We start from the raw sequence: 27427 nt of genomic DNA on the forward strand, positions 1-27427 counted from the left end.
ACTAGATTCTAACTAATAAAAGAGTTTAATCGTCAATACGAAAATCAACTGCCAGGCATTGAGATATTGTTAAAATTATAATATTTAGCTCCATTCTTTTTTTCTTTTTAAATTTCGTCCTTCACTATGTTTAGTTTATCGTGAAAATCTCCCAATACATTTGAAAGACAAGAAAGAAATTGTTTCGTGTAAAATCTATTCGGTTATTGTTTTATGCCGCCAACTTTTTAACTATATTTATCTATAATATTTTAAAATTCTGGGAAAGATTTCTTACGATATTGTAAACATTGAGGATAAAATATAACCAACGAATTGTCACGAATAGTCTAGATCTATTATTCTATAGATAGATTAGATTCTAAATCTGGATTATTTTTAGATCTAGATTGAAAAGTATAGTCTAGAGACGTATTATTCTATCTATAGTCTATATCGACTAGTCTAAGTCTAAGACTAAATTTGTCTTAAATTTATAAGTAAATTTTGATGAGTAGAGAGTAGAGTGTAGAGTAGTGTCAAGTGTGTGTCAGTCAGCGTGAGTTAGTGTTACAGAGAGTGAGAGAGACTGAGAGAGATTACTCATACTACTCATACTCATAGTCATTACCCATCATTACTGAGATCAAACTAGACCTAGATCTATCAGATACATCATCATACATCATTTATTTATCATAATATACCGTGTCATACACTAGTGCTAGTCTAGTATATAAAGACTGTATAAAAAAAATATAGATCTAGTTATAGAGTAGAGTCTAGACTACTGAGTCTACTCTACTTCTCTAGACTTGTCACTTATGACTTAGAGACTACATTGTCACTAGATTTAGAATTTAGATTCTAATCTAGATCTAGACTGAAGACTCTCTAGAGACCCATCATGATTAAATGAAAAAAGCTCCTATTTTTTGGTTTTTATCTCTAAAATTAATCAGGAATCTAGACTATAGAGGGGATACTTATAGATTATAGATCTTGAGTCTAGAGAGTATCAAAGAATCATTATGTCCATCAAACATCCTAAAAAACGTCAAAGTGAAGAACTTGACTATTTTAGTCAAGATGCTGGATCAACCAGGACCAAATCTAGATCAGTTGTGAAACACGATTCTGTATATTCAGAAGGTTCTATTGTTCGAATAAAGCTTGTGTCATTTTTGTAAGTTTATGTAATTTGATTGTAAAAGGCTTATAAATAAAAAAAAAGATAGGTATAGTGACTATAGTCAGTATAGTCTAGAAGACTAGACCTAGTCATAGTGTAGTAGTGACAAACCTATATTCTAATGCTTATTAAACTTATTGTATTGAACTAATACTTTTTTAACTTCACTTCTCTTTTGGCTTATTAAATCTACTGAATATATTTATAGATACATACTCTCCTTTGTGCTTGTTATAATATTTAATTATAATCTATTACCGCCTGCATTAAAACAGTGGTTATCAAACTGTGGTCCATGAACCTCCAGGGTCTGCAGAAACATGAGAAATGTATAAAATTAAAATAACTTCTTCGCTAAAACCCAGTTTATCCGATTAGATAATTTTAATAATAATCAACTAGCCCATCAATGCTGTTTAATATGTCTATTACGTACCATTCTATGACTACCAAAACCTAAGATTTGAAGACATTCTTCCCTTGGATATTACCAATTGGGTGCTAAACTCTTTTGTGTGTGGATTTCAAACACAGATGAATCCACACCAATATAAGAGCATGCTTTTGAAATATCTACTAATGAGGGGCATAAACCAATGTTTGAACAAGGATAGCTAAAATGCTGGTTACAAAAACAAATTACAACTTCATATTCAGAATTGGAGGTGCAGTGGCTGGATGGTAAAGCAGTTGGCTTGTGAACTAGGGGTCCCGGGAATTGTGGGTTATTGTACTGTAGTTGTTGACCTGCCTTCCAGTCTTCCTATTTGATATTTATATAATGTTGATTCAGGGCAGTTATGAACATCATCACCAATAAAAGAAACCGAAATAGTTGCTCATGGAGATTTGCGATTGCTACTTACAAACCATAACTGATCATCCTCATCCAAGTCATTGTTTTAAAAATTAAAATTATTTTAAACAGAAGTTATAATCTCAATAAACACTGTGTTGTCGCTTTAAAAATTATTATTTTTATTTTACAATTGTAACTTATATACTAGAACATGCATTTATATAGCTTTTCACTTATAGCAAGCTTCATAGAGGTAAAATGAACCTGTGACATGTTTTTCTCCCATTTCTCATTCTGGGATCAAGTTGAAATTTTGCATAAAATTATTCATAGTTGATAACAATACAAGGAATCAATCCAAAAATTAATCAGTTAGTTAATCATTTAATACTAATTAATTAACTTTGTTTTAAATAACAGAAAGTGAGCTAAATTCTGTCATTTTCAGATAAATCACAGTAATTAGCTGTTATTTCCCCTTAAATAATCTTTGTTTTTAAAATTCTTTTTTCTATTGCTTGTTTCAATGTGCTTTTATTGATATAATATACAAATCTCTTTCTTCAGAACCTATGATAATGTTGAATTCAATACTGGGCCATACTTGAACATTCTCATTGGACCAAATGGAACAGGAAAGTCTGCCATTGTCTGCGCCATTTGTCTTGGTTTGGCAGGCAAAACTAACTGGCTGGGACGTGCAAGTGATCCTAAAGATTTCATTAAATATGGAGCAGAGAAAGCTGTAATTGAAATAGAATTGTAAGTTTTTAAAGATTTTATAGAATTGTAAGTTTTTAAAGATTTTAACACATTTCTGTTGTAAAACTGCATTGTTAATGTAAAGAATAGCTATTTAAATAATCATTTTATGGATCATTGAAATTTGTAAGTATATTTTTTTAACTGAATGTATGTTAACTTATGTACAAAGTTTTCGTTAAAGGCTTAAAAAAAAAAACCCAAACATTTTTTATATGTTTAAAAAACAAACAAAACTAAGAATTATAAACATCAACAAACAATAAAAAAAATTATTTAGCATGCAGTTAAAAAAAAAAGAGTACAAAATGTATTGCTTTTTTTACAAATCTTATATCAACTCACCCTGCCTGTTTTAACACAAATTTTGTACATGTTATTTCTCCCACTTCTTCCCATTCTCTGATCAAGCTGGCCTGTTGCATAATTATTCGTTGTTAATGACAACACATGAATCAGTCAAAAAATTAACCAGTTAGTTTCTTCATTAGTGCTAATTTATTAATTTTGTTATATATAGAAAGAAGGGATATAAATCTTGCAGCATTGATGTATATGACAAATTGTTGTTGTTTTTTTTAAGTATTTTTTTTATTATGCTTTATTTTTTTTTTCTAGGTTTAACCCATACAATGACAGCAATTACATTATTTGCCGTGAAATTTTCAAAAGCAAAGCTTCTAATTGGTTAATAAATAGAAGAACGACAAACCAAAAAGCGGTGTGTACATTTCCTTAAAGACAAAATTTAATTTGTTTTTTTGTCATTGTGAACGTCAATTATTTTGTTTCATGTAAATTTATAAAGAGAAATATTCTGAACAATTTTGACCATTAAAAAAAAAATGATTACATTGTTAAATGTTTCATTACATGTTACATGTACCTATCTTTTTCCCCCTCAACAAAAGGAACTCTTATTGCTTTGCCATCGATAGGTTTAAAAAAAAAATACAATTACATGGTTAATTATGTTGTCTTAATATTGCAGGTGGAACAGCTGGTTGCAAAATTAAATATTCAGATTTCTAACTTGTGCCAGTTCTTACCTCAAGAAAAAGTTGCAGATTTCGCTAGAATGTCTCAGCAGGAGTTACTGGAAAACACAGAAAAAGCTGTAAGGAATCAATGTATGACTTGTTAAATCAGAAAAGTACAAACTCTTCTTTTAAAAAAAAAACAACTCCTTAAAACAGTCAATTTTGTGGAGAGTTCTCACAAAAACATTGAAGAATAATATCTTATAAAATATAACAACTATTGTGTTTTAAAAAGACCAAATAAAAGTGTTTTGGTATTTAAAATAGGCACCTCAATATTTCAGTAGCTCTGAGTAAAATAAGCCTTTAGATGGAGAAGTGAAACTTATTTTTTATAGAACTATCTATGCTGTAGTGTATATATTTTCTTGAAGACAACAAAGCATCAATTTTAGATGTTAGTCTTGCCAACACTTATATTTTAAATTATTGATTTTCAATATAAATGTAGGCCTTTATTGAATTGCCTTCTACATTTTAATTAATAATGACATATTTGCTATTTTAGACTTAGCTGTTTATCAAATGTTAGAGCTAGTTTTTTCCATTGCTATTTATGATGCAGTATTGCCTTATGTACATGATAGAGTTAAAATGTTGGTGAAAACATTGAAGAAGTCCTATTTCTTTCTGTAGAGTACCCATGTCTCAGATCCATATTCCTCGTTCCATATGCTAGGAGAAATTTGTACTAATGCTCCTTCTTCCCTAGTGCTTTTATAGCATGGAATGGGTTGCCTGAGTCAGCCAGGAGAACCCATGACTTTGAAGAGTTTAAGTCATTGATTAACATGCATGACACATAGGACATAACCATCATCTTTTTTTTAAAAGTAATTCTGTATTTTATAAGATAAGATATAGAAGGGTTTAGAAAACCTCTGCTTAATAGACACTGATTTTTGTTGGCAGTCTAAAAGCACTACTAACCCTAGCCAGATGGTTATCAACTTCCCTTAAAAGTGATGCATCATTTGGTACTGTGCATCCCAGATATGAAAATGAAATAATAAGGAATCTGTCAATCAGTTGGTGGCTTAGTTTGTTTAGTGTCCTCATTTTTTTTAAATTTTCCTGTGTGTCTAAGATTGGTAAAGATGAACTTTATGAAACACACCAAAAGCTTAAAGACGCTCGCCAGAAAGCCAAGTCATTTGAACAGGATGTTGACAAGTATCAGCAGGAGCTTGACAGAGAAAAGCAGAAGAATGCAAGACTGGAAGAGGACGTGAAGTGTTATCATGACAGAAAGAACTTCTTAAAAAAAGTGGATATTTTAAAAATGAAAAAACCATGGTTGGTAGGTTGATACTTTTTATAATTGAAATAGCATTTATTTGTACTTACATTGTGACATAATCAGCATTTTTTCTATTGTTACAGTAGTTACGCTGAGGAGGTCATTTGTAGTCAAACTGAATTTCCATTTGATTGGACCAATAAAAATTATCTTATCTTAGAAAATCTATTTGGTGTTCTTACTACTGCCCTTCCTTCAGTAAGCTAATTTTGTGAGAGCAATAACAGGAATGATAACTCATTGGCTGCCATTTCTCAAATACTCTTTTGATTAGCTTACTTCTTTATTATTTCCCGTTATATAAAAAAAAATGCTTCTACTCTTCTTAACAATCTTTTGAATGCTTAAACCTGTTGAATCATTTGCACAAGGTGAGATGCTTGAATAAGTTGTGTGCCTTTGTAAGATTTACAGCATAGTATCAAGGGACAACTGTAAAGCCCATTATTTCATAAACTGTTTTTTTAGAACAGGTATTCCTAAATGTTGGCATTGTAACATCTATTTGTATATAGTCTAGCTTTAGTGCACTTTTCTGTACATCAATTTTATCACTTACAGTATGTATATTTCAGGAATATCAGTATCTGAAAGATGTGTTTGAGCGCGGTAAGGCAGAGAAAGACAAGAAGGCTGAGGAGCTGAAAGAGGCTAAAAAGTATTTACATCCATTAGAGAAAAAATGTGCATCTTTGAAAGCTGAATTAGAAAATTTAAGGAGAGAGACAGCTGACTTAGTAAGTTTTGTTTAACAAATAAAGTGCAAGATTATAAAGAAAAAAAAATTTAATATATTCAAATTTATGTTTTTTTATTTTATGTTTGATAGTTGTGATAGAAAGGTATTTTACAATATTTTTGTTTGTTTGTGTGCTTATCTTTACAGTCTCAGAAGTTAAGATCTAAAACAAAGAATGTCACGGATCAAAGGCAGAATATAAATGTTGTAACAGAAAAGGTATCAGATTTAAAATTTTTTTTACTTGTTGCTTACCTCAACAGTTTACTCACAAATTTATTTTGGATTGCTCTGTTCTTAACACTTTTATTTTCAGATACAAGAGACCAGAAATGATTTTGATGCTAAATTAAAAGAAGAGGAGACAAGGAAACAAAAGTAAAATTCATTGATGAAATATTTTTTTTCATGCATCCTTACTTCTGAATACCTTATTTAGTTGGCTTTGCACTATTGTTAATTTTACATTGAAACCTTTCTTTAGAAGTAATCCTGTTTTAGAGTATTTTGCAAGATGATCCTTTTTTTTTTTTTTTTTTTTTTTTTTTGAAACACTATATTCCAACAAAATTTTAAAATTGTAGACTTAAAAATGCTGGAAAAAAAACCCAACCATAATAGCTTTTAGTTAATAATTTAGATGATAATAAAAAAAGTCAATAACAAAAAAGTCAATAACTTAATGCTGTGTAACATCATTAGACATAAGTGTTTGACATTATTTATATCTATTTTTGAGGTGTTCTTTGTTAATTTTATATTTTTCAGATTGCATGATCTTCAAGAACAGTTGAAAGCATTAGAGAATGCATTGGCAGAGATTAAAGAATCAGATACTCACACGCTTACTGTAATTATTTTAGATTTAAAATGTGTTTATTTTACATTTTTTTTTTTCAGACATTAAAAAGGATGAGGCTATTTTTGAGTGCAGAGATAATTTCTTTTTACTTTATTTATTTTTTTATCATCTTTTCCCCCAGAAAAGTTTTGAAAAGGTAACTGAAGAGACTCGTAATGTGAGTTTAGACATCAACTCTGTTCAAGCTGATGGGGAAGTGTTGCGCCAAGACATTGCAGCTTTAAGACAAGAGAAAAAAGGTATTGAAGATTTAATTTGACAACATACATCTGAATATATTTATATTTATAATCCTTTGAATTTGACTTATATTATTACTGAAACTTTTCATTAAACCACCTAATTTGCTTTTTTTTTTTTTTTTTCTATTTCAACTTAATGATAATAGAATTTACATTGACCTGAACCGCCTTTTGTCTTTTTTTTTTATAGCATTCAAAAAGACAATTCTAGATGCTTCATTAACTTTTGGCCTTTTCTTAGAATATTTCTTGATTCCAGCTAGTCAGATTTATTTAATTATAAGCTGGTTAAGGTCCTAACTTTAAGTTTCTCTTGTAATCTTTAAATTTCAAACAATTAGGCTTCCTTCTTAAATCCTAACGTCTTGGCTACATGCACAGTTGAGCATGAAGTTACTCCATGTCATCAGTGTATATATAACAATGAGATGCCCTTGTACCTCAGCAAACTGATTACTCCATATGTCCCCCAGAGAGCCCTGCGCTCAATGGACTCAACACTTTTAGTAGTGCCACGTTTCTCCCTCAAAAGCTACGGTCTGTGTGCTTTTTCAGTTCACGGACTAAAGGTTTGGAACTCACTCCCAATTGATCTCAGACAGACAACATGCTACACCACTTTTAAGAAGAACATTAAGACCTACTTGTTTAAAACTTTTTTAGATTAACTGTTATTCTAGCTCACGTGTTTTTGTTTGTAATGTTGTTACAGCGCCTTGAGCCTACATTTTGTTTGTTAACAGCGCTTTATAAATAAAATTATTATTATTATTATTATTATGTCCTCTTCATTTTTTGTTATGAATATAAAATGAAAACATTTTACTTAAGTTTCAAAAGTTACATTAAACACTACAAGACATCCAGTAGACATCCAGTAACCCAAAGAATAGCCTTTGCCCTAGAAGGTTACAGACATCTGAAAGAAAATTGACCATTGACAGACAGGGGCTTTGTCTGCATCGAATAAGGCATGATAAGCATGTTGGAACTGGGTTAGGTGAAATGCTGCACTAATCCTTAATCTTCAAAATCGAAGACAATGCCTATTTATATCAAGTGCCTATCATTAATAAAGAAGTTCAATACATTTGTACTTGTGCTGACTAATGGTACAATATGAAGGGCTGATTTATAAATTTAATTAAGTTCTTTAATGATTGAATAAGGACAATAACTTATTATAAATTACATAATATTTATATAAACTATAAAGGTTTTCTACTTTTCAAAAATTAACCATTCGTTACTTTCAAAGTGTTTCTTGTTACTTTACAATTTGTATTTGTTTACTTTCTTTCTATCAAGGTTATGAGCATCAACTTCAGAACATTAAAAACATCAATAACAGGCGTCTTGAAATGTTGCGGGGTTTACATCAGGATACCTACGAGGCTGTCCAGTGGTTGCGGTCCAACAGCTCTCTTTTTAAACACACAATTTATGAACCCATGATCATAAGTGTAAGGTTATTGAATATCTTAATATTTCTAAATGTGTCAAGTTCTTTTTAATATTTCTTAATTTGTAAAGTTATCTCAATATTTCTTAATGTGCAAAATTATGTAATGATGTACTCCATATTGTGGTGTAATATGTTACACTGGAAGAGAGCACCTGTTTTTAACTGCATTTATGATAAGGATTGGAAAAAATTAACATGAATCATAAAGAACAAAAGAAATTATATTTTTAAATATTTTAAAATTCTGAAAATTAAAAATCCAAGTTTTAAAAAAATAACTGTTACATCCTCCATTGTTTTTAAATAAATTATTTTTTTTTTAATATATTGAAAAAAAAGTTTATAATGCATTAACCACAACCCTCTTAAACAGCTGAATGTCAATAAGCCAGAAGATGTCAAGCTTGTTGAGAATCACATCAGCTTCAAGGATTTGAAAGCCTTTGTGTGTGAAGATCCTGATGACCTAAGCCTCTTTTTAAAGCAAATGTCAACATTGAAGCTGAGGGTAAATGCTGTCAAAGCGCCACCAAAATCTTCTAAAAATTTTCAGCCTAAATACCCTATCAGTCATTACCAGTGAGATTAATTTTTTGTTTACTTACCAGTCTTTAGTTTGACTTAGAGATAATGGAACATTAATTTGAGCTTAGTTGTAATTCCAAGAGTTCATCTTAATACTTCATTCAGCCTTTTTGCTTTCTAAATAGAATTGCTCAGAATAGACAAGTGCTTAAAGTGTTCCACTAAAGTGTCCCTATGGAAACTGTGATTTTATGTATTTATTGGGTTGCCATTTTGTTCACTAAACACTCTCATTGGGTTTTGTTTGAAAAAAAAAAGAATTTTGCTTAACATGGTTTATAAGATCATTTATAAGGCTGAAAGAAGCTATCTATTTTATATTTGTGTAAATGTGTTATTATGCTAAGTTAGCTTTATTGTTTTTTAAATTATTTTTTGTTTACTAACAGTTACCTTCCAATTTTTTTTGTTTTACAACAAACTCAAATGACTTAAAAATTATATTAAAGATTTTACTTTGATATTTTCAGAAAATATGGTTTTGTTGCATATATTCAAAGTTTGTTTACCTGTCCTGAGCCAGTCATGAACTATCTTTGTCTAATGTACAATGTACATGTTATACCTGTTGGATCTATAGTTGTAAAAAAACAGCTACAGCAAATTCATTCAGAGTGTCCAGAGCTGACCACATTTTATTCACCAGATGATCAGGCATGTTTTATAGTTATGTCTTAAAAAAGAGTATTATATATCTATGTTTTGTATGTGTGTTTTTGTTGAAGGGTATTTTTATGTGAAGATTAATTGTTATATTTGTCTATTAGATTTGGTTTTAAGTTTGTTTTGTAATTATTGAATTATTGTTATGCCAGAATCAGAATGTTGAGTGGGTTTAAATACTGTCCATTATCATTGTATGCTTGTAAATATGTTTGTTATTTGCATCATTTCTTTCCAATGAGCCTGAAATGTGTGTTTCTCAAGCATGTATATTTAAAGGAATCTGAATTTAGACTTAGATCCTCCTACATCGTTCTGTTACAAGCTCACAATCACCAGCTATGTCTGTAGCCTCTGCCTGACTTGTTCACTGCCCTGAGGTCCTCAATAAAGGTGCAGTGCCAAGTTATATGAGAACATCCCTTGTATTGACCTCCATGTCATTGCTACTTTTATGATGCACAGTTCATTCTGTTGGATGACATGTCCTGCAAACTTCATGTGATGCTTGGTTACAATCTTATTAAATGATTGAATAAGATTTCTTTCTTTTGTGACCTGATCTCTGTTATTCTTAAAAATCTGTCTTAGCTACTTTTGCATAAGCATTTCTGGGAGAAGCCTCTGTTAAATCATTCTTCTTTATGCACAGTAAATAAGTTTACTTTCACTATAGTGACACCTCATTGTTCACAAAATGAGGACAGTGTACCTATCTCAAATTAGGTCACACATACCCACGCTTGCTTAGATGCCAGGAAGACGCCGATTAAAACTTAGTTCAAGGCTACAGCAGGGAAACATAATCAATGTAGGTTAAATTAAAAACAATTAAAAGGAAAATAAATGTAAACAGGTCAAGGAGGGCATTGAGATGTTGTGGTTTTTTATTCTAAGGAAAGATATAAAAGGTGGAGTAGTAGCTTGGGACGAGAGAGAGAGCTAGAAAGTTAGACTTAGAAGTCGCTAGTTTAAAAGTAAATTGTTACTCATTTTATTGATCATTATTACTGTATCCTGTATCTGCCTTATATATCTTTTGTACACACATTTATTGTTTCAAGTTCAAGTTTTAAAGTTATTAAAAACTTTAGAAAAGCATATCAACACTTTGTTATTTCATTGATTATTAAAGTGTTTCAACCATAATTACGGCACCTCCAAACCAGCATGTGTCACAAGTTTTTATCGTGGTGATCATCAAATCAAATAAACATAATAAACACGTGACAATAATAAGTCCCTATATGGATTATGGTCATTTACTACCACTTTCAGCTGTCAAACAAATAAGTATTGTGTCCTAATTGGACATAAGCAATTACCAGATGGTCCTTATATTGACAATAGAGTCTTTGGTGGAAGTGTTGTTTTAATCATCATTACTTTATTATTTTAACTACCAGAAACTATTTAAAAACTCTGCAAAATTCTTTTATTTCAGTTTACCATCAAAAGATCCAGATATAATAACAGTGTTTCATCTAAGAATACTGCCTTAAAGTAAGCATAGCTTTTTCTTTTCAAAATGGAGATTATGTAGAGAAATTGAGATGAATTTAAAGAAAAAAAACAACTTTGTTTCACTGTTAGGTTGAAAACTTTTTCAGACCAGCCTCATATATATATATACATATTTGATTATTTGGAATTATTTATTTATTGCATTTCTAGACTTCCCAAAGCTTTAGCTGATTCCCTGAATGTTGAAAAAGAACATGAGCTTCATAAACTGATGAAGGTAATTAGCTGTTGTTTTTATTTGTTAATTTTTTAAATAAAATACAAGGAGCTCTCTACATTTATTTTTCTCAACTGTCCATTTTGTATTAGTGTTTTTATTACAAAATATTAAACTTAAGTCATGTTTATCTATGTTTGTAGGAAGTTGGTGATAAACTAATGGCGAAAGAAGATGAATATAAACTTCTTCAAAAAAAATCTGAACAGCTCGAGTTAAAAATCAATGCCCTTCGTGAGGAAAAGGTATGAAAAAAGAGAAAAAAAAATTAGTTTATTGAATTAGTACTTTTAGACTGTATATTCAGGATTTATTTCATTATTAGGACTTATATTATTTTGCTGATGATAGAGTTGAAGGATATGACTTCAATCATCATAATATTTTGTGTTATTTAGTATAATATTAGTATTATATTAGAAGAATCTGTGAAAATGTGCATTGTAGTGAGGGACAAAATGAAATCAAATAATTCAGATATCCCAATGGCTTAATAACACCAAGCCTTAATACTTATGTGGAATATAAAAAAAAAAGTTTTTTTTTTTCTTTCAGAGAAATTTATTGAAGCAACGAGACCATAGGAAAAATATTGAGAGCCAAATAACAACCAAAAATCAAAGGTACTGAAAAAAGAAAAGATAGATTCTGATACTTTCAGTGCAGATAGTTCAAAGAAAAAAATCAGAAACTTAATTTAGTTTAACTTGTGATGAATGTTTGTGGCTTAAATAGAATAGTTAATATTTCTTTATTTGAACATGTTCTACTTTGCTCCTTTTACCTATACCTAAAATGATGTATCTTTTGTATTTTTCAGAGTTGATAGTTAAACTTATTATATTTTCCTATATTATTTCATTTGTAGAATTCAGCAAGTTATGAAAGAAGAATTGAATGTGAATGCCGAGAAGAAGAAACTGAAACTTTTGTTAAACTCATTTATCAAAGAAAAGATCAAATGTTTAGAGACTATGAAAAAGCTTGTACTTGTGAGTTACAGATGTTTTGTCTCTATAAAGAAAGGTTTATTGCTCAAACTACTTTCTGTGCTGATGGTGATGTCATTTTAAAAATAAATTACTTTTGTATAGCATATCTTTCATGCTTGTAGTATGCTCACAGCGGTCCAATCTTTTTAGTGGATATGTGGGGGAGGGGGTATCTGAGAGAAGGTTTCAATGCTGCCTTTAAGCGCTCAGCCAACACATCTTAGGTTCAGTCTTGGTTTTGAACTTGAGCCCCTTTAAGTGGTTTTTGCCTGTCAGTAGTTTTTAGTGTAGTTATTAAAATTAAAAATTTTTTAATGTCAATAATAGAAAATGCAATTCACAAAACAAAAGTAAAAGCTAACTTTCCCAATGATTTCTACATTCTATAAAAAATATTTAATCTTGTGAATCCCCATTGGCTATTTCAAAATTTTCTGAATGAAAATTAGAATTAAATTGGTGTGAAAAGAAATGTAACTTATAAATTTTTAATGACAGTGAGGTACCATTAAAAAAATCCTTGGCCCATTCTTTTTTTTTTTTTTTAAATTCTTTAAAAAAAATGTCTAGGCTGAACTAATCAATTAATGACCTCCTATTGCTTTAAGTTTTTGAAAAATAAATAAGATTTATATCTAATATATATAAAATGCATGAAATAGTATTGTTATTTTTTTTTTAGTATTTTATAGTTTGTTAAGTCCTTAAAATAAGAATAAGGATTTAGATACACTTAGAAGTACAATAAAGTTAAAAGTAACCTACAGTTTTAATGAGTACTTTATGGAGGCCAAATGGTGTATTACTTTAATGGTTAAGCAAATTTATAAGCCCAAATATAACTTTATTTTTGAAAGGCTTTCAACCCAAATGTACTTCTTAAACATACATTTCTTTTTGATTCAATATGTCTCAATAGGAATATTTGACTATGACTAAAGAGAGGACAACCAAAATTCTCAAACTGGCCAAACTTGACACAGATTTCATCCATAATGACACAAAGCTACAGAATGAAAAGCAAAGATTTGAAGCATTGGCGGTGAGACAGGTTTCAAATAATATTTTTTAGTTTTAGTTCAAAGCTTTATAATATATGAGTAGCTATATATATAGGCCTATATCTTCTTCTGGTTGAGTTGAAAATTCACATGAGCACTCCCTGCAACTATGAATAAATATAGATATCAAACATGTTTTGTACACTATATACCAGTTATTCACTAGGTTTTAATTTTATTTTTTCTTCTGCTTCTGTCTCTTTGTGTAAGATTTCTTAATGCTTCTTTGCTGGAGCATTAGATACACGGAGCATTAGATATATTAGATCTAAGTCAAAATGAAAAACAACTTAGTTATTGTGTGCATGCATATACTCTCGTAAATTTCTTTTTTTATTTCTCCATTTACATCATCCATTAACATAATACTTTTGAGAAATCTTCATTGGTTGAGAGCAGCTTTAGATTTTGCAGCCACCAACTGAGTTCAAAGTATTCAAAAGTATTCTTGTTGTAGATGACAAAAAACTAACAACTCTACCATGTAGACATTTTTGCTATTAAATAATGTGATTGACAGTAAATCATTTTCTGTCCATAGAATTCACAAATGTGACTATAATTCCTGCTCTGTTTCCTACAGGGGATATTTGTATTTCTATTGAAGGTTACCAAATATCTTTTGTGTAATCACAAAAGCAGGTTGGGCTTCATATACTATGATTTTATTAACAGCCTCATTGGCTCTGTGGTTCATATAGAACCATGATGTGCCCCAGACAAATATAATTTTAAAAGTAAAATACTTTTGAGAATAATTATTATTTTGTATTTATTTAGCTTAAAAAAAAGTATGAGTAATTTTTTTATTTTATAAAGCTAAAAAAAACCCCTTGCTTCTGAAAAGGTTGGTATATTTTAACAACTACAAACTAGGTATTATGTACATCAAAAACCTATTTCTTCTTCACAGAGAGAAGTGAAAGAATTTCAAGAACAAGCTGAAGAGTGGAAGCAACAAGCCAGAGAAAAACTGATAGAGGCAAAGAAAAGAGCAGATATAGGACTAAATGATAACTTGGAAACAGTTCTAACAGCAGTATGTAGTAACCAAAGAATAAAAGTTTTAATGGTCATGTGTATACTATTAGCTGATTCACTCTGGTAGTAACAAGGGGCTTTTTTTTTTTATTTAACTCTTTGGCTCCGCAACAACGCTCAGGACGTTGATTTTAAAAAAGGGGAAAAAAGTCGGACCAATGCTGGGGGCATCGGCTATTTCAAATTTATTTTTTTCGTTTCCATTTCTCCAATTCTTGTTTTTTATTGCTTAATTTTTTATCTAGAATAGTTTCCCTTTGCTAAACATCCGGAATTTCCTTCATTTAACATGTTTTTATTTTGTACGAAGTTTGTAAAGAGATGACATTTATTTTTTCTGTGTGCGTGTTTTTTTAACATGGAGCTTCAACCAAGGCCATATAAACTTTGTAGATCTAAATATTTCTTTGATAAAGAAGTATAAGAATTCAGATGACAGTGGTTTTGTTTCATCTGATGGTGATATTGATAAATCTAATTATATAGATATTTATATACTAAGTACATGAAGAACTTTAGAACAAAATACTATAAATATATATATGCTGTACAGTTGGACTAGTTTTAGGGTAAAAGTGTTTTGTTCCAGGAGTGTTGCTTTTTTTTATGGGCTTTTTCGTTAAAGTAGTGACATTGGATTATTAGTTCCAGTTTATTATTTTTTGCATCTATTGCTGTTTCTTCTGTTGTGTTCTGTAAACAAATGGATAAAAATGAGAAAAAAAGCTATTTCAATTCAATTTGAACAATAAATTTCTTTAAACATGCACTTGGATGGATATTTTCAATGTCAGTTGGTGAGTTTTCCATTTTTAATTTTTATATTCAAAACCCAAAATTACAAAAACAACATAATTTGCAAACTAGAAAACATAAGAAATGGAAAGAGCATTCATTTCTCTTTAATTCTATATCAAGTTTATTATTTTCCAATAATAAATAAAAAAGTTATACAAGTTATATCGAAGCAAAGTAGCGCACTCTGAAATGGCAGAAAAATTAATTCCGTCCAAAAGTGGCAAATAATTCCGAATTAATTCCGGAGCCAAAGAGTTAAGTGACCAAGCAGTATGCTCTCTTTTGATACAAATGCAACATTCATTGTTCTTCATATTAAGTAGATGTGTAAAAGTAATCCCAATTTAGATTTTTTTTTAAGTAAGTGCTGTCTTTTTTTTCTTCTAGCAGTACTCAATATTACACACACACAAATACTTTAAGAACAGTTCTACATAGAATACTACTGTTTCTATAGTCTTTTGATATTGGCATTTTGGTTTATTTCACCAAGTTTAGCTGCATTTTTATAATACATAATTTTTTTTACAGAGAGGAGTTTGGGAAGATTTTAAAAATGCTCCATCAAAAATTGATGAGCTTGATAGTGAGATTCATAGCATGCAGGCAAGGGCGGAGTCAATGTTTCAGATTGATGAGAGGGTGAGTTATTATTTAATCTGTTTCTAATTGAAGGAAAAAAGTCCTGATTTTATTGTATATGACTATCATTGTTTCATTAGTAGATTTTAAAAAAATTCAGTGAGATCTTACACCACAGCATCTTTCCTTTGCGTTCCTCATGGAACATAGGGCCTCAGTAAAAACGCTCCATTCTCCAAGGTCTCTTGCTAGTTTTTTAATGGTTTCCTAGCTTGTGTCGCCTCATTCTTTTTGGTCTTCTTCTACCTCTTGTGCTCTGGGGGGTTCCACTCTATGGCCTATCTTGCTCTGTTGTTGGTACCTTTTTTAAAGGTGTCACCAATTCATCTCCGCTTTCTCTCTAAGATCTGCACCTGTATATTTCTCTTTCCACCCATCTCCCACAGTTTGGTGTTTTATATTTTGTCATACTAGTGTATTTTAAAGATATTTCTCAGACATCTGTTGATTAAGGTATGTAATTTTTTGTTGTTGTTGCTTCAGTTGTTCTCCATGTTGGTGAAAAAGATGTGTTTTTTTTCTCTCAATACTTATAAAAAAAGTTCATGGCATCTGGAAGAAATAGATCTACTTGAAAATCACTCAATATAAAATAGTTTATGTTTTGTGTCAGAATTTAAACAGTCTTAAAAAAAACAAAAAGGATAATTTCTGACAGATAACTTCTAACTATGCGGCTACCAATTGTTATTTTTCAATCAAAATCAAAATGTTGATTATGAATATATTTTAACTAGTCTTGAATTCCTTCTCCCTTGTCATTCCTACAGTGCTCAAACTGCTTTAAACAGCTTCATAAAACCCCTTTCCACTCAAGAACAATCTGCTGATGCCTTCTCCCAAGCTTCAACTGCAAGCTGTCTTAGTTGTGTCTGTCTACACATAGAGTGTGTTTGTGCAATTTGACCAGCCAGTTATTAGGACCAAAACATTTGTGTCTTAGTGTGGTCCAATTAACTGGATTTGTAGATGTCTTGAAATCTTTGTAAAGCTGGAATACTGGGATCTTATAGTTCTAACTCTTTTCCTAAAGGCATCTGATATTGGAGATTTGTAGATCTGACCTCGTTTTGAATGGCTCTAGCAATTAAAGTTAGAAAATATTTTTATTTCTTTAAGGTTGTACGAGAATTTGAGAAAAGAGAAGAGGAGATAAGAAAGCTTGAAGAACTAATCGGTCAGACAGAATCCAGGCGGCAGACCCACCAGGAGGACATTACGGAAAGCAAAAGGAAGTGGTTGGAACCATTACAGAGACTAATAGAACAGATTAATAACAAATTCAGTCATTTCTTTTCCTGTCTACAGTGCTGTGGGGAAGTTTCTCTCAACATTCCTGAGAACTCTGTGAGTACCACATTTAGTTTAGGACTGGCTGCAAAACCATATCAAGGGCATAATCTGACAAACTCACTCTGTCTGGTACAAATTTTGTACACTTCTCTCCCACTTCTCATTCTCAAATCAAGTTGAAACTTGGCACAATTATTCATTGTCCCTCCTAAAACATGAATCAATCAAGACTTTGACTAAATATTTTATAAAATAATTAATTTCATAATTAATTAGTTTTATTCTATATAGAGACAGTAATAGCTAAGGGGAGATAAGCCTTGTGTAGAGAATGAGGTTATCGCTTAAAAATGTGAAACTAACAATAGATAAATATAAAACCTTTTATTCTTATAAGCACTTAGCAGACTCGGTGATACAATGTATTGGCTTGAGAACTTGAGTTCAAATTTAAGCAGAACAACTTATAAAAAAAAAATTGCTTTTAAAAAGCTATCAGGAAACTTTACAAATAATCTATACAATTACACTTAGTATAAGCTTTGTATTTTTTAATTCAAGTATTTTTTAATTTTACTTGTTCGACTACTCTATCCTCCATGTGATAAAAAATTACATTGTGTGAGTTAATATCAGACATGCCTACCCTCAAGACCCAGAATGTGGAACACTCAGGTTGAAAATGTGGAATTTTGGGTCCCAATGTGGAACATAAACGCGTTTATGTTTGTTAGCCATACTGTACGCAATATAAATAAAACTTCAATTATATTACTTTAATAACAATACTAGTTTGCTTCTTATAAATTAGATGTAAATATTATAATTAAAAGTAAGAAAACCTTTAATTCATAATTATGTCCTTTGTTTGAAATCAATAGATCTAACTCCTAAATGATGAATTCTAACTAAAATGTATTCTAATGACCTAGACTCAAATGTTACTATTTTTATTTGTTACTACTAGATCTAAATCTACTGACTAGATCTAGATTATTCTAGATCTACTTGATTATCTCTATCCTTTTCTATGGCTCTACTCTAATCACTCTAGATGTTGTCTCTAGTTCTAGATCTAAAATAATTTAAGAGTCTACTAGTTACTTACTAGTCTAGACTTACATTTAATATAAGTCCTCTAAGTCTAAGAACACACTACACAGATTATAATAATAATATTATAGATCTAAATATTAATGTCTATAGTCTAGATCTATAGTATAGACTTATTGAGAACTAAATTTATTACATAATAATGATACATAGAAATCTAGAATCTAATCTATCATCTTCTAACTTGATTCTAAGTCTATTTCAATATAGATCTAGATTTAGTATCATCTAGTGCTAGTCCTACTTTTAGATCTAGATCTAGAAACTAATAATTAATTTAGACTATGTAATAATACTAATAAGTAGATCTATACTACTATACTTTACTATAGTAATATAATAGTATAGCCTTATTATTTAGGCCTTAGTCTTACTGTGTCTAAGTTAATTAATTTAATAATTACATTTAGGAATTTAGGTCTAGATCTAGATCTAGGTCTTTAATTTAACGTATTGTTACGAATCTCACTATCCAGGCTCTCTCCAAACTGCACCATACACCACCAACTTAAAGAACTTGACAACTCAGGGCTCCAAAGTAACGTAACACTTTAATAGTTGAATAAATAACAGCCAATACTGTACAATTGGCAACACGTACACTGTACAAATATCTCTCCGATAACACCGTTCCGCCGTATCAACTCTTGCACTGGCCTCTCCGTCTCGTTCCGGGCTTGCACTGGGTTCAACAGTTCAGGACTGACTTCACACACTAGGCTCGTTGTGTCGGACTCGATCACAGACCAAGATCAAGACGCCGTTCGCCTCAACTGTACTTGATAGTACTCCGCACCGAACCGTCGTAATGCTCCGTACAGAACCACACCGCTGAACTGTGCTGTAGTCAACCGGACTGTAGTGAACCAGGCTCTGAACCCTTGCCGTGAACCGTCTTGACTGCGACACCTCCGCTCTTATATAGGGTCCCTACTGGCCTTCTCGAACCGGACAGAATGCCGCTCGACGTTTCTAGGTGGTCAGATGACTACAACTCTCGTGACACTCCTGAGTTCTGTTCACGACGTCGATCCTTCCCGGACCGCCGTCGATCCTTCCCGAACCGCCGTGTTGGCACTCGTCTCGGCTGACAGTCGTAACTCGCCACGGTTGACCCCTCGTCTAGCGCTGGCCTGGGGCGATTTGCGTCGGCTGACTACACACACACCACTACCCCCATTTGTGCCACCACCAGGTTTATAACACTGCCCCCTCCTTAGATTTGTCCGTCCCGGACAGAATCAACATCATGACATTGGCTGTAAAGTTTCATCGCTGCAGGCGGGGGTCGATCAGTGGCAGTTGGCTTGCCTCTTGAGCTTGATGGAGCCATCCATGTTGCAGTCAGCAATGGTCGCTTCCTTCTTCTCCTCCAATTGGGCTTCACCTGGTTGCATGGACGTCTTGCGTGCATCGCCATCCACGTTGAATTCAGAAAACGTTTTCTTCTTCTCCTCCAGTTAGCCTTCATCTGGTTGCATCGATGTCGTTGTCGCATCGTCATCCATGTTGCACTCAACAAAAGTAGCCTTCTTCTCCGCCAGTTGGTCTTCATTTGGCTGCAGTTATTTCTTGGTAGAATCACCATGCACGTTGGACTACGCAAACGTCGCCTTCTTCTTTTCCTCCAGTTGATCGTCCTCTTGTTGCAGTGACGTTGTGGTTGCATTGCTCTCTTGTCGGTCGGTACTGAGGACAGCCACTTGACACATGGAGAGGTATAGGATGTAAGGGCTGGGGATACCAAGATCGTTGGAAAAAGAGGTGGCTTCATAGGGCTTTGCGAAGAAGGACTGGGATGGGCTTCAAATCCACAGGGCGAGGAATTGTGGAACATGTCATCATCTTCAACCTTGTCTGGAGGGCATGCTCGTGGGGCAGGTTGGTAACACTCCTCGTGCAAAGGTCCCTCGTCTTCGGCTTCAGGCTCCATTCGGCTTTCTTCACCACCATCAGGACCTCTCTCTCTCGTCTCAGTATTGGGCCAATCGCTTGTTGGTTTCAGACCTCGTCGATGACTTTCATCTTGCAAATGTCCATCAAAGTCAACGTCAGGCTGTCTTGGATTCTCTTGACCACCATCAGGGCTTTCCTCTCCAGTCTTGGCAGCTGGACCAACGTCAGGCTTCCTTGGATTCTCTTGACCACCATAAGAACTTCTCTCGCTGAGCTTAGCATCTGGACGAACGTCTGTAGGGTACAAGCTTCGCCGGTAGCTTCCATCATGTAAACGTCCCTCAGCAACTGGCTTGGAGGCAGACTCAGTGTTCTCTTGATCTGTCTTGCTGTTTGAGCTTCTCATATCAGGTACGTCGGCAGCACAAGCTTCTGTTGGACTATAGGCAGCTTCTCTTGTCTCTTTGTCTGTCTCTTTCGGCTCCCCAGATCTGTACTCCTTGTTTTCGGATTCACAGGCAGCACCACGTTCATCAGCATTACCATTGTTACTGCTTATTGATTCACAGCATTGGGTGGGTAATAGTTCAATGTCCAACGATGGTGAATCTCCTTCATCTTTCAAGTCTCCTTGGTCGTACAAGGTTTCTTCCACCACGTCCATCGTTTTCACCACGGGGCTCGTCACTTCTTTCACTGAGGTACACATCTTTTTAATCTCTCTACAGAACTCCTCGGTGGACTTCTTCAATGTCATACTCATCTCGTCCAGTACAGAGTTCAAGAGCTCTCCCAAGTCTGGTGCGACTTCAAACAGATACGTGTCCGGATCTTCTTCTTCTTCCACTATGTCTTCCCGGAGGCGTGCTTGTAAGGTTTCCTTGTTTCCACATGTCTTCAGCCCTCGTTCACGGAGTTCTTGCTTCAGTTCTCTAAATTCAAGTTCGTACAGCAGTTTCAGACGAGCCATAGTAGATCCGATCCAATCCGATTCCGATCCGATCCCACTTCTGACACCAGTTGTTACGAACTGTAGATCGGGAAGTTGTGACTGACTCGTCTCTGATACCTTCGCTCTTTATATAGGGTCCCTACTGGCCTTCTCGAACCGGACAGAATGCCGCTCGACGTTTCTAGGTGGTCAGATGACTACAACTCTCGTGACACTCCTGAGTTCTGTTCACGACGTCGATCCTTCCCGGACCGCCGTCGATCCTTCCCGAACCGCCGTGTTGGCACTCGTCTCGGCTGACAGTCGTAACTCGCCACGGTTGACCCCTCGTCTAGCGCTGGCCTGGGGCGATTTGCGTCGGCTGACTACACACACACCACTACCCCCATTTGTGCCACCACCAGGTTTATAACAGTATTTTTAAAAAATCCTTTTCTTGGATTACTTAGAAACCTAAGCCTAAGAAACCAGTTGAGTTAGTGTTAGAATAGTGACAATACTATACTAGATCTAGAATCTAGAATCTAGACTAGTGACAATACCATAGACGGCATAGATGATAGTAGACCATACCGTAGCGTACGTCAAGACAATGTGAATGATGAATGAATAGTTGAATAATGAATTATTGAATAGTCTAGAATCTAGATCTAGTAGAGCCATTGTCACTTGTGAGAAAAGAAAGGGATTTGAATGGAACATTTGGCTTATTAGAGTACTAGATCTAGATTCTAGATCTATGTCTAGAATAGTCTAGATCTAGCTCAACCGTATCTTCATAAATTTAGGACACACCGGGTCCGGGAGGAGATGAAATGTAAACAATAATATAAACACAGACCTAGATCTATATCTATTTTATTTTGCATTCAGTATTTTCATTTCGCATTATTAATAAATAATGAAAAATCGGCGATTTTTTTTTTTTTTTTGTGTGTGTGTCAGAATTCAGACTTGGCGGAACAAAAAATCGTGAATGCGGGACGGCGGAACATGTGAACTTTTTTTATGCTTTTGCGGGACGGTTCCGCATAATGCGGGACTGTAGGCATGTCTGTAATATAAACAACTACTTACAAAATAAACGTTATATATATATAATAAAAAATAAACAAAAAACTTTCTGCATACCGTACATAAATTTATTAATATTTGCTACTTGCTATTAGTCTTTTAAATAACATTTTGTTTTTAAACTATGCCCTTAGTACCAGTATTACATTTTTTGTAACTAAAATAGTTTGAAACAGACTTTTATGACTGACTATACATTTTAAAATGTTGTATTCTGTGATTTTTTGTATATTTTTTAGAAAAAAAAAATTGGTCAAACAATGCAATTGTTATATTGTTAGAGACACTTTTTGTATGCAGTATGAAAGATTTGGCTTCACTCACACACAAAACAAACAAAAAACGCAGGGGGAGGGGATGAAAATAAGATTAAAATTTATCTTGACATTTCTAATGGCCTAAAAGTGTTTACACAAAAACAGAATATAATGTTTACTGTCAGTCAACCTCAGCTTTTAGACTTGTTTCTGGACTGTTTTCTAAAGGTAACATTTCTTCAACAATGTCTCTTACAATGCTGCCACTCTGAAATGTAAAACGTTGCTTTATATTCTGTATAATAACAAGCAACTCTTTAATGTTACAGGAGGATTATGAAAAATATGGCGTCTGCATCAAAGTGAAATTCCGTGACGAGGAGAGTTTGAGGGAACTAACTGCATACCACCAGAGTGGAGGGGAGAGGAGTGTTAGCACAGTCTTGTACATGTTGGCCCTGCAGGAACTCACCAAATGTCCGTTTCGATGTGTGGATGAAATCAATCAGGTGTGTTAGCTTTCTCCTTATCATTTTGACTAAGATCTTAAAGCTACAATATTGTACTATACCATAGTCCAGTTGAATTGGAGAAAACATCTAAACCTACTGAATTAACTAAAATTAGGCATGTACCGTATTTTCTCCATAGAGATAACTGTATTAACATCATCTCTGACAAACAACTGACAAAGAATGTAATGCACTCTCTAGTATAGCTCAGTGAGACATGGTTCTAAATGAAATTGCAAAGCAATAATTTCTTTCTCTTGGTTATAATTTCTGATTCTTCCATATCCCATTGGCAATAGTAAAGATTTTTTTTTCCCCAAGTGATGCAATGGTGAGAGTAAATGTTCAGTTTCTCAGTCAAATATTTTTCTTAAGGATGATAGTAATTTTAATCTTGGTGTTTGCTTAGTGATGTGAAAAATTGCAAGCATTCTGATTCTTCGGAATTGAAGACATTGCATTCAATTTTATTCTAACAAATAACCATTTTATAGGCTTTACACTAAGCCTTTATCTAATAATCTCTACTGAATCATTCCTTGTTTAATTCCAGGGCATGGATCCAAACAATGAAAGAAAAATTTTCACACTTGTTGTGCAAACTGTCTGTAAGGCTTGTGCATCCCAATATTTTCTTCTTACTCCTAAGGTAAAGCAGCTCCTACAAGAAAAAAAATGTTTATATATATAAATTACTCTCTTTTTTGTTTTTAACTTTAGAATTCTATTCTTCATTAACTTTAAATAGCTTCACTATTTAGCTACTAGCTAAGTTCTTTTTCAGTGTGCTTAAAAAACAACAACATTAAAACATATATTATATATTAATATCTTCTGTTGTTTACAAATGCACACAATTTGAATATGTTTGGGATCCCTCAACTCTATCTGTTTCTATTCCCCTCATCTGTCCTATAAAGCAATTGTACACCTTTCTTTCTTATTTACCTTCACTCATAAATTATGTCTCTGACTCCTTTCTATTTCTTTTTCCTTTCCTTCTTTATCCTTTCTCCTCTTTTTCAATCTCCAACACAGTGTCTCGTCTTACTCTCTCTCCAATTTAACCATCTACATGAACTCAAAAATGGCTGAGTGAAGTAGATCTATGTACAATACACAAAGTTAGCAATGCACTAGCCTATATATGTAAGCTTAACTAAGTAGATTTTAAAAAATTAGATTGGAAAAATAATGTGCTTCTTAAATAAATTTATTTTTAACTAAAATCATAAATGTTATTTAACCTTGGTTAGACCATTATTAGACTATGCTTACTTTGTTTTGGACCCTTCAACTCAAGAAACCAAAGAAACTAGACTAGAGGCAAAATAAAGCAGTGAGATTTAAAACAAATGAATATTCACTTTTGATTAAAATAACACCATTAGTAAAATTACTTAAATGTAGAGGCACTTTAGAAGAGAAGACTAAAAAGTAAAGTAGCAATAATACATATACTGAACCATAACAAAAACAAAAACACAACTTGAAAAAAAAAAACAACAAGAAGATACAAAGATAAAGGCATATTTCTTATTCCATATGCTAGGACACATTTTTACAAGTACTCCATCTTCCCTTGTGTCATTAGAGTATGGAACTGGTTGCCTGAATCAGCCAAAAAAACCCTAATAACTTAGCAGAGCTTAAGTCTTTAATTTATATGCTAACTAAATTAACACATGTATTTGTGTAGGACATAATTATCTTCTGGGGGGTGTATTCGCAGAGTAGTAAAGGGCTTGGCTTTCAAACTGAGGGGTCACGGGTTTGAATCTTGGTGAAGACAGGGATTTTTAATTTGGGGGATTTGAAGGGGGCCCAGACTCCACTCAATTCTAATGGCTAATAAATAGTTGGAAAAAGTAAAGCAATTGGTGTGTTGTGCTGGCCATGACACCCTCATTAACTGTGGGTCTTAGAAACACATGACCTTTACATCATCTACTACATAGATTGCTAGGTCTGAAAAGGGTGCTTACATTTTTTCTCTCCTAATCAACAATACCATCATTGATTTTACCCCATTCTGTAGTCTAATTGACTATATTAGCCTTGATGCTTAAAAAGTAGGTTGCTTTGTTTTCAATCCTCCCACATTGTTATTAATTGCTTATAATTTAATCTTAAATAATTTACGTTTGGAAAAAAAAGGATTTTTTCATTTTCAATGTGTTTTTACCAGAAAATGATGTTGTTAATGAGTAGGGGCTTCAGAGAGGCTTTATTGTTCTATATACACTTTTCCTAGGGTGGTGACATGGGACAGTGACCTCAAGACAATTAACTTACATGTTTTATATATGTTATAGATAACATTTTGTTAAAATATGGATAAATATCATAAAAAAATACTTTTAATTCAATTTGGGTCATAAAATATTGCCTAGATTTAGTCTAGATCTAGTTCTTAAATGACTCGGCCACAGTGGGTAAGTTTCTATTTTTAATTTTTTAAATTCCATTATCCAAAATAAACTTTTATGTTGGCTTTATAAACATCAATTTGTTTTATCTAAAAAGGGCCTGCATTCTCTTTTAATCCTATACCAAATATAACATTTTCTGATAAGAAACAAAAAAGTGATTAAAGTTTAATTAGAACAGGGTAGTGAAATACATGAGCAAAATGAATAACTCTTGGAACATGGAAAATAATTACAGAGAGACAGGGCTTATTATCTTCTCTTTGTGATTTATAAGATATATTGTTGTTTTTTTTTTATTTTGATGGTGGCTAATGTGTTTTAATTGTTTTCTAAAGCTGCTTCCAGACCTGGACTATGATAAACATATTACAGTACTTTGTGTCTACAATGGACCAGAGCTCCTGGATTACAAGCAGTGGTCATTGAAGAAGTTCATTGAAAGAAGAGAACGTCTAGAACTAGTGGAATAAATCCCAATGAAACTTAGAATGTTTCTTTTGTTTTACTGTCATTCAGCACTGGGACCACTCACACTGTGTTACCATGATTTTTAAAAATGATGCACTCATGATTTTACTTTTCTATTCATGTATATATCACAGTAAGTAAAGTCTGCTACAACTCACTTCAAGGTTCTCTTTTAATGTGTTCATTTCAATATTGTTTGTTCTGACAAACATTGATGTAGATAATATAAAGTTGCCTTACTGACATTTATCTCAATGTTGTTGGTTTTTTTAAATCAACTGACTGACAATACTGACTTTAAAGGATAAAATCTTAGTTTAGCTTGTGTGAATACTTACAATATATAAATAAAAAGCATAACGTTTAAGCAATGGCATATAAGAATTCACTAAGTTGCTTCTCACTTACAATAAGATTGTTCATGTTGTCTGTGATAAGCTGATGTAAGAGTGAGATCAGAAAGCAAAAATGAAAGTAAAGTATGTGTATTTGTGGGTGATTTGCTTTGGCTTTAAGGCATGTCTGGTGCTTTGTTGTCATTGGATGTTTGTGCAAGCAATAGTTTGTTAATGTTACGTAACAAATGTTCTCAACCCTCTCAGAATTATTATCACCTAAAAAAAAGCAACTTGGTTTTGTTGTATGTAAAATCTTATTTCTTAAACTTTTCATTTATTTAAAACTATGATCTTGTACAAAAATAGTATATAAGTAAATTTTTAGAAGCATTTGTCACTGAATTTTTTGCTATATATTTTTTACTTGCTTGTTTCAATAGTGGTGTAGTAACATACTTAATACTTTTAATCAGTTTTTTTTGTTGGTGCTAATATACTTATATGCTAATGTATTTTTTTATTTATTCAAAGTAATCTGCCAGCACACCAAAATACTAGAAGGTAGCTATTTTTATAATTACAATTTACTAAATTGATGCATTCTATAATATATATTTGTTTTGTTTGAAATAGTACTATGGTTTTAAAACACTGAAATGACTGCTGCCTTAAACTGGTATCACTTATTTAGAGTAAAGTATTTTTAAAGATACTGTATGCTTTATTTCTTAAAAGCGGTTTTGTATATGTCAATGTATGTTGTAATTTGCTGTAGATTGTAACAAGATTGGTGGTAGCAGTGGTGTAGAAGCCATGGAGCAGAGGGGTTCATTGGGCGTGACTAATAGGGGCTTACAAGGGACATTGAAAGATGATCTTGTATTATTTCTAAGAAGACGTCCAAGCATTGAGTTGTAAGAAGTCATTTTTGAAGTGAATGCAATGACACTATTACTTGAACTTGATGTGATGTATTGATACATGCCGGATGACATTATCTTTTTGTTGTTATTTTTTTCACAATCATATCCTTAAAACCAGGCCCATGGATTCCTTGCTAATTATTTTCAGACTCTGTAGTTTCTCTCTAAAGCTGATCTTTCATGTACAAATACCTTTGATTATTATCCTGTTCTTTGGATTTGAAAACATAACACATCTTTTCAAAATATATGTATGTGTATATATA

General features: G+C 32.6%; 1 protein-coding gene across 5 annotated transcripts; it reads left to right on the top strand.

The window, feature by feature from the left end:
* The first annotated feature begins 250 nt into the window (after positions 1–250).
* LOC106078680 (structural maintenance of chromosomes protein 5-like) lies at positions 251–26950 on the top strand. 5 transcript variants are annotated; one of them, XM_056014961.1, is made up of 26 exons: positions 251–283; positions 942–1165; positions 2538–2732; positions 3351–3453; positions 3724–3849; positions 4860–5072; positions 5648–5809; positions 5959–6030; positions 6128–6189; positions 6580–6661; positions 6795–6912; positions 8224–8378; positions 8754–8959; positions 9436–9619; positions 11073–11131; positions 11303–11369; positions 11513–11614; positions 11925–11992; positions 12238–12361; positions 13281–13403; positions 14336–14461; positions 15793–15903; positions 17023–17250; positions 22818–22997; positions 23554–23649; positions 25768–26950. In XM_056014961.1, exons 2-26 carry the CDS (start codon positions 1011–1013, stop codon positions 25900–25902), a joined length of 3252 nt encoding a protein of 1083 aa, XP_055870936.1. In that variant the 5' UTR covers positions 251–283; positions 942–1010; the 3' UTR covers positions 25903–26950. The 5 variants fall into 5 exon arrangements, with proteins under 5 accessions (XP_055870936.1, XP_055870910.1, XP_055870924.1 ...); XM_056014949.1 differs by having other exon boundaries at positions 263–538; XM_056014956.1 differs by having other exon boundaries at positions 263–479.
* Positions 26951–27427: the final 477 nt, after the last annotated feature.

Source organism: Biomphalaria glabrata, chromosome 1 (assembly GCF_947242115.1).
Source record: "Biomphalaria glabrata chromosome 1, xgBioGlab47.1, whole genome shotgun sequence".
Lineage (NCBI taxonomy): Eukaryota > Metazoa > Mollusca > Gastropoda > Planorbidae > Biomphalaria > Biomphalaria glabrata.

What these genes read in the sequence shown, in the direction of transcription:
- LOC106078680 (XM_056014961.1), top strand. Translation starts at nt 1,011, where the DNA reads ATGTCCATCAAACATCCTAAAAAACGTCAAAGTGAAGAACTTGACTAT. An exon ending in GCTGTAATTGAAATAGAATT is followed by an intron (nt 2,733 to 3,350) that starts GTAAGTTTTTAA and finishes TTTTTTTTCTAG; the next exon opens with GTTTAACCCATACAATGACA. An exon ending in TGGAAACAGTTCTAACAGCA is followed by an intron (nt 14,462 to 15,792) that starts GTATGTAGTAAC and finishes TTTTTTTTACAG; the next exon opens with AGAGGAGTTTGGGAAGATTT.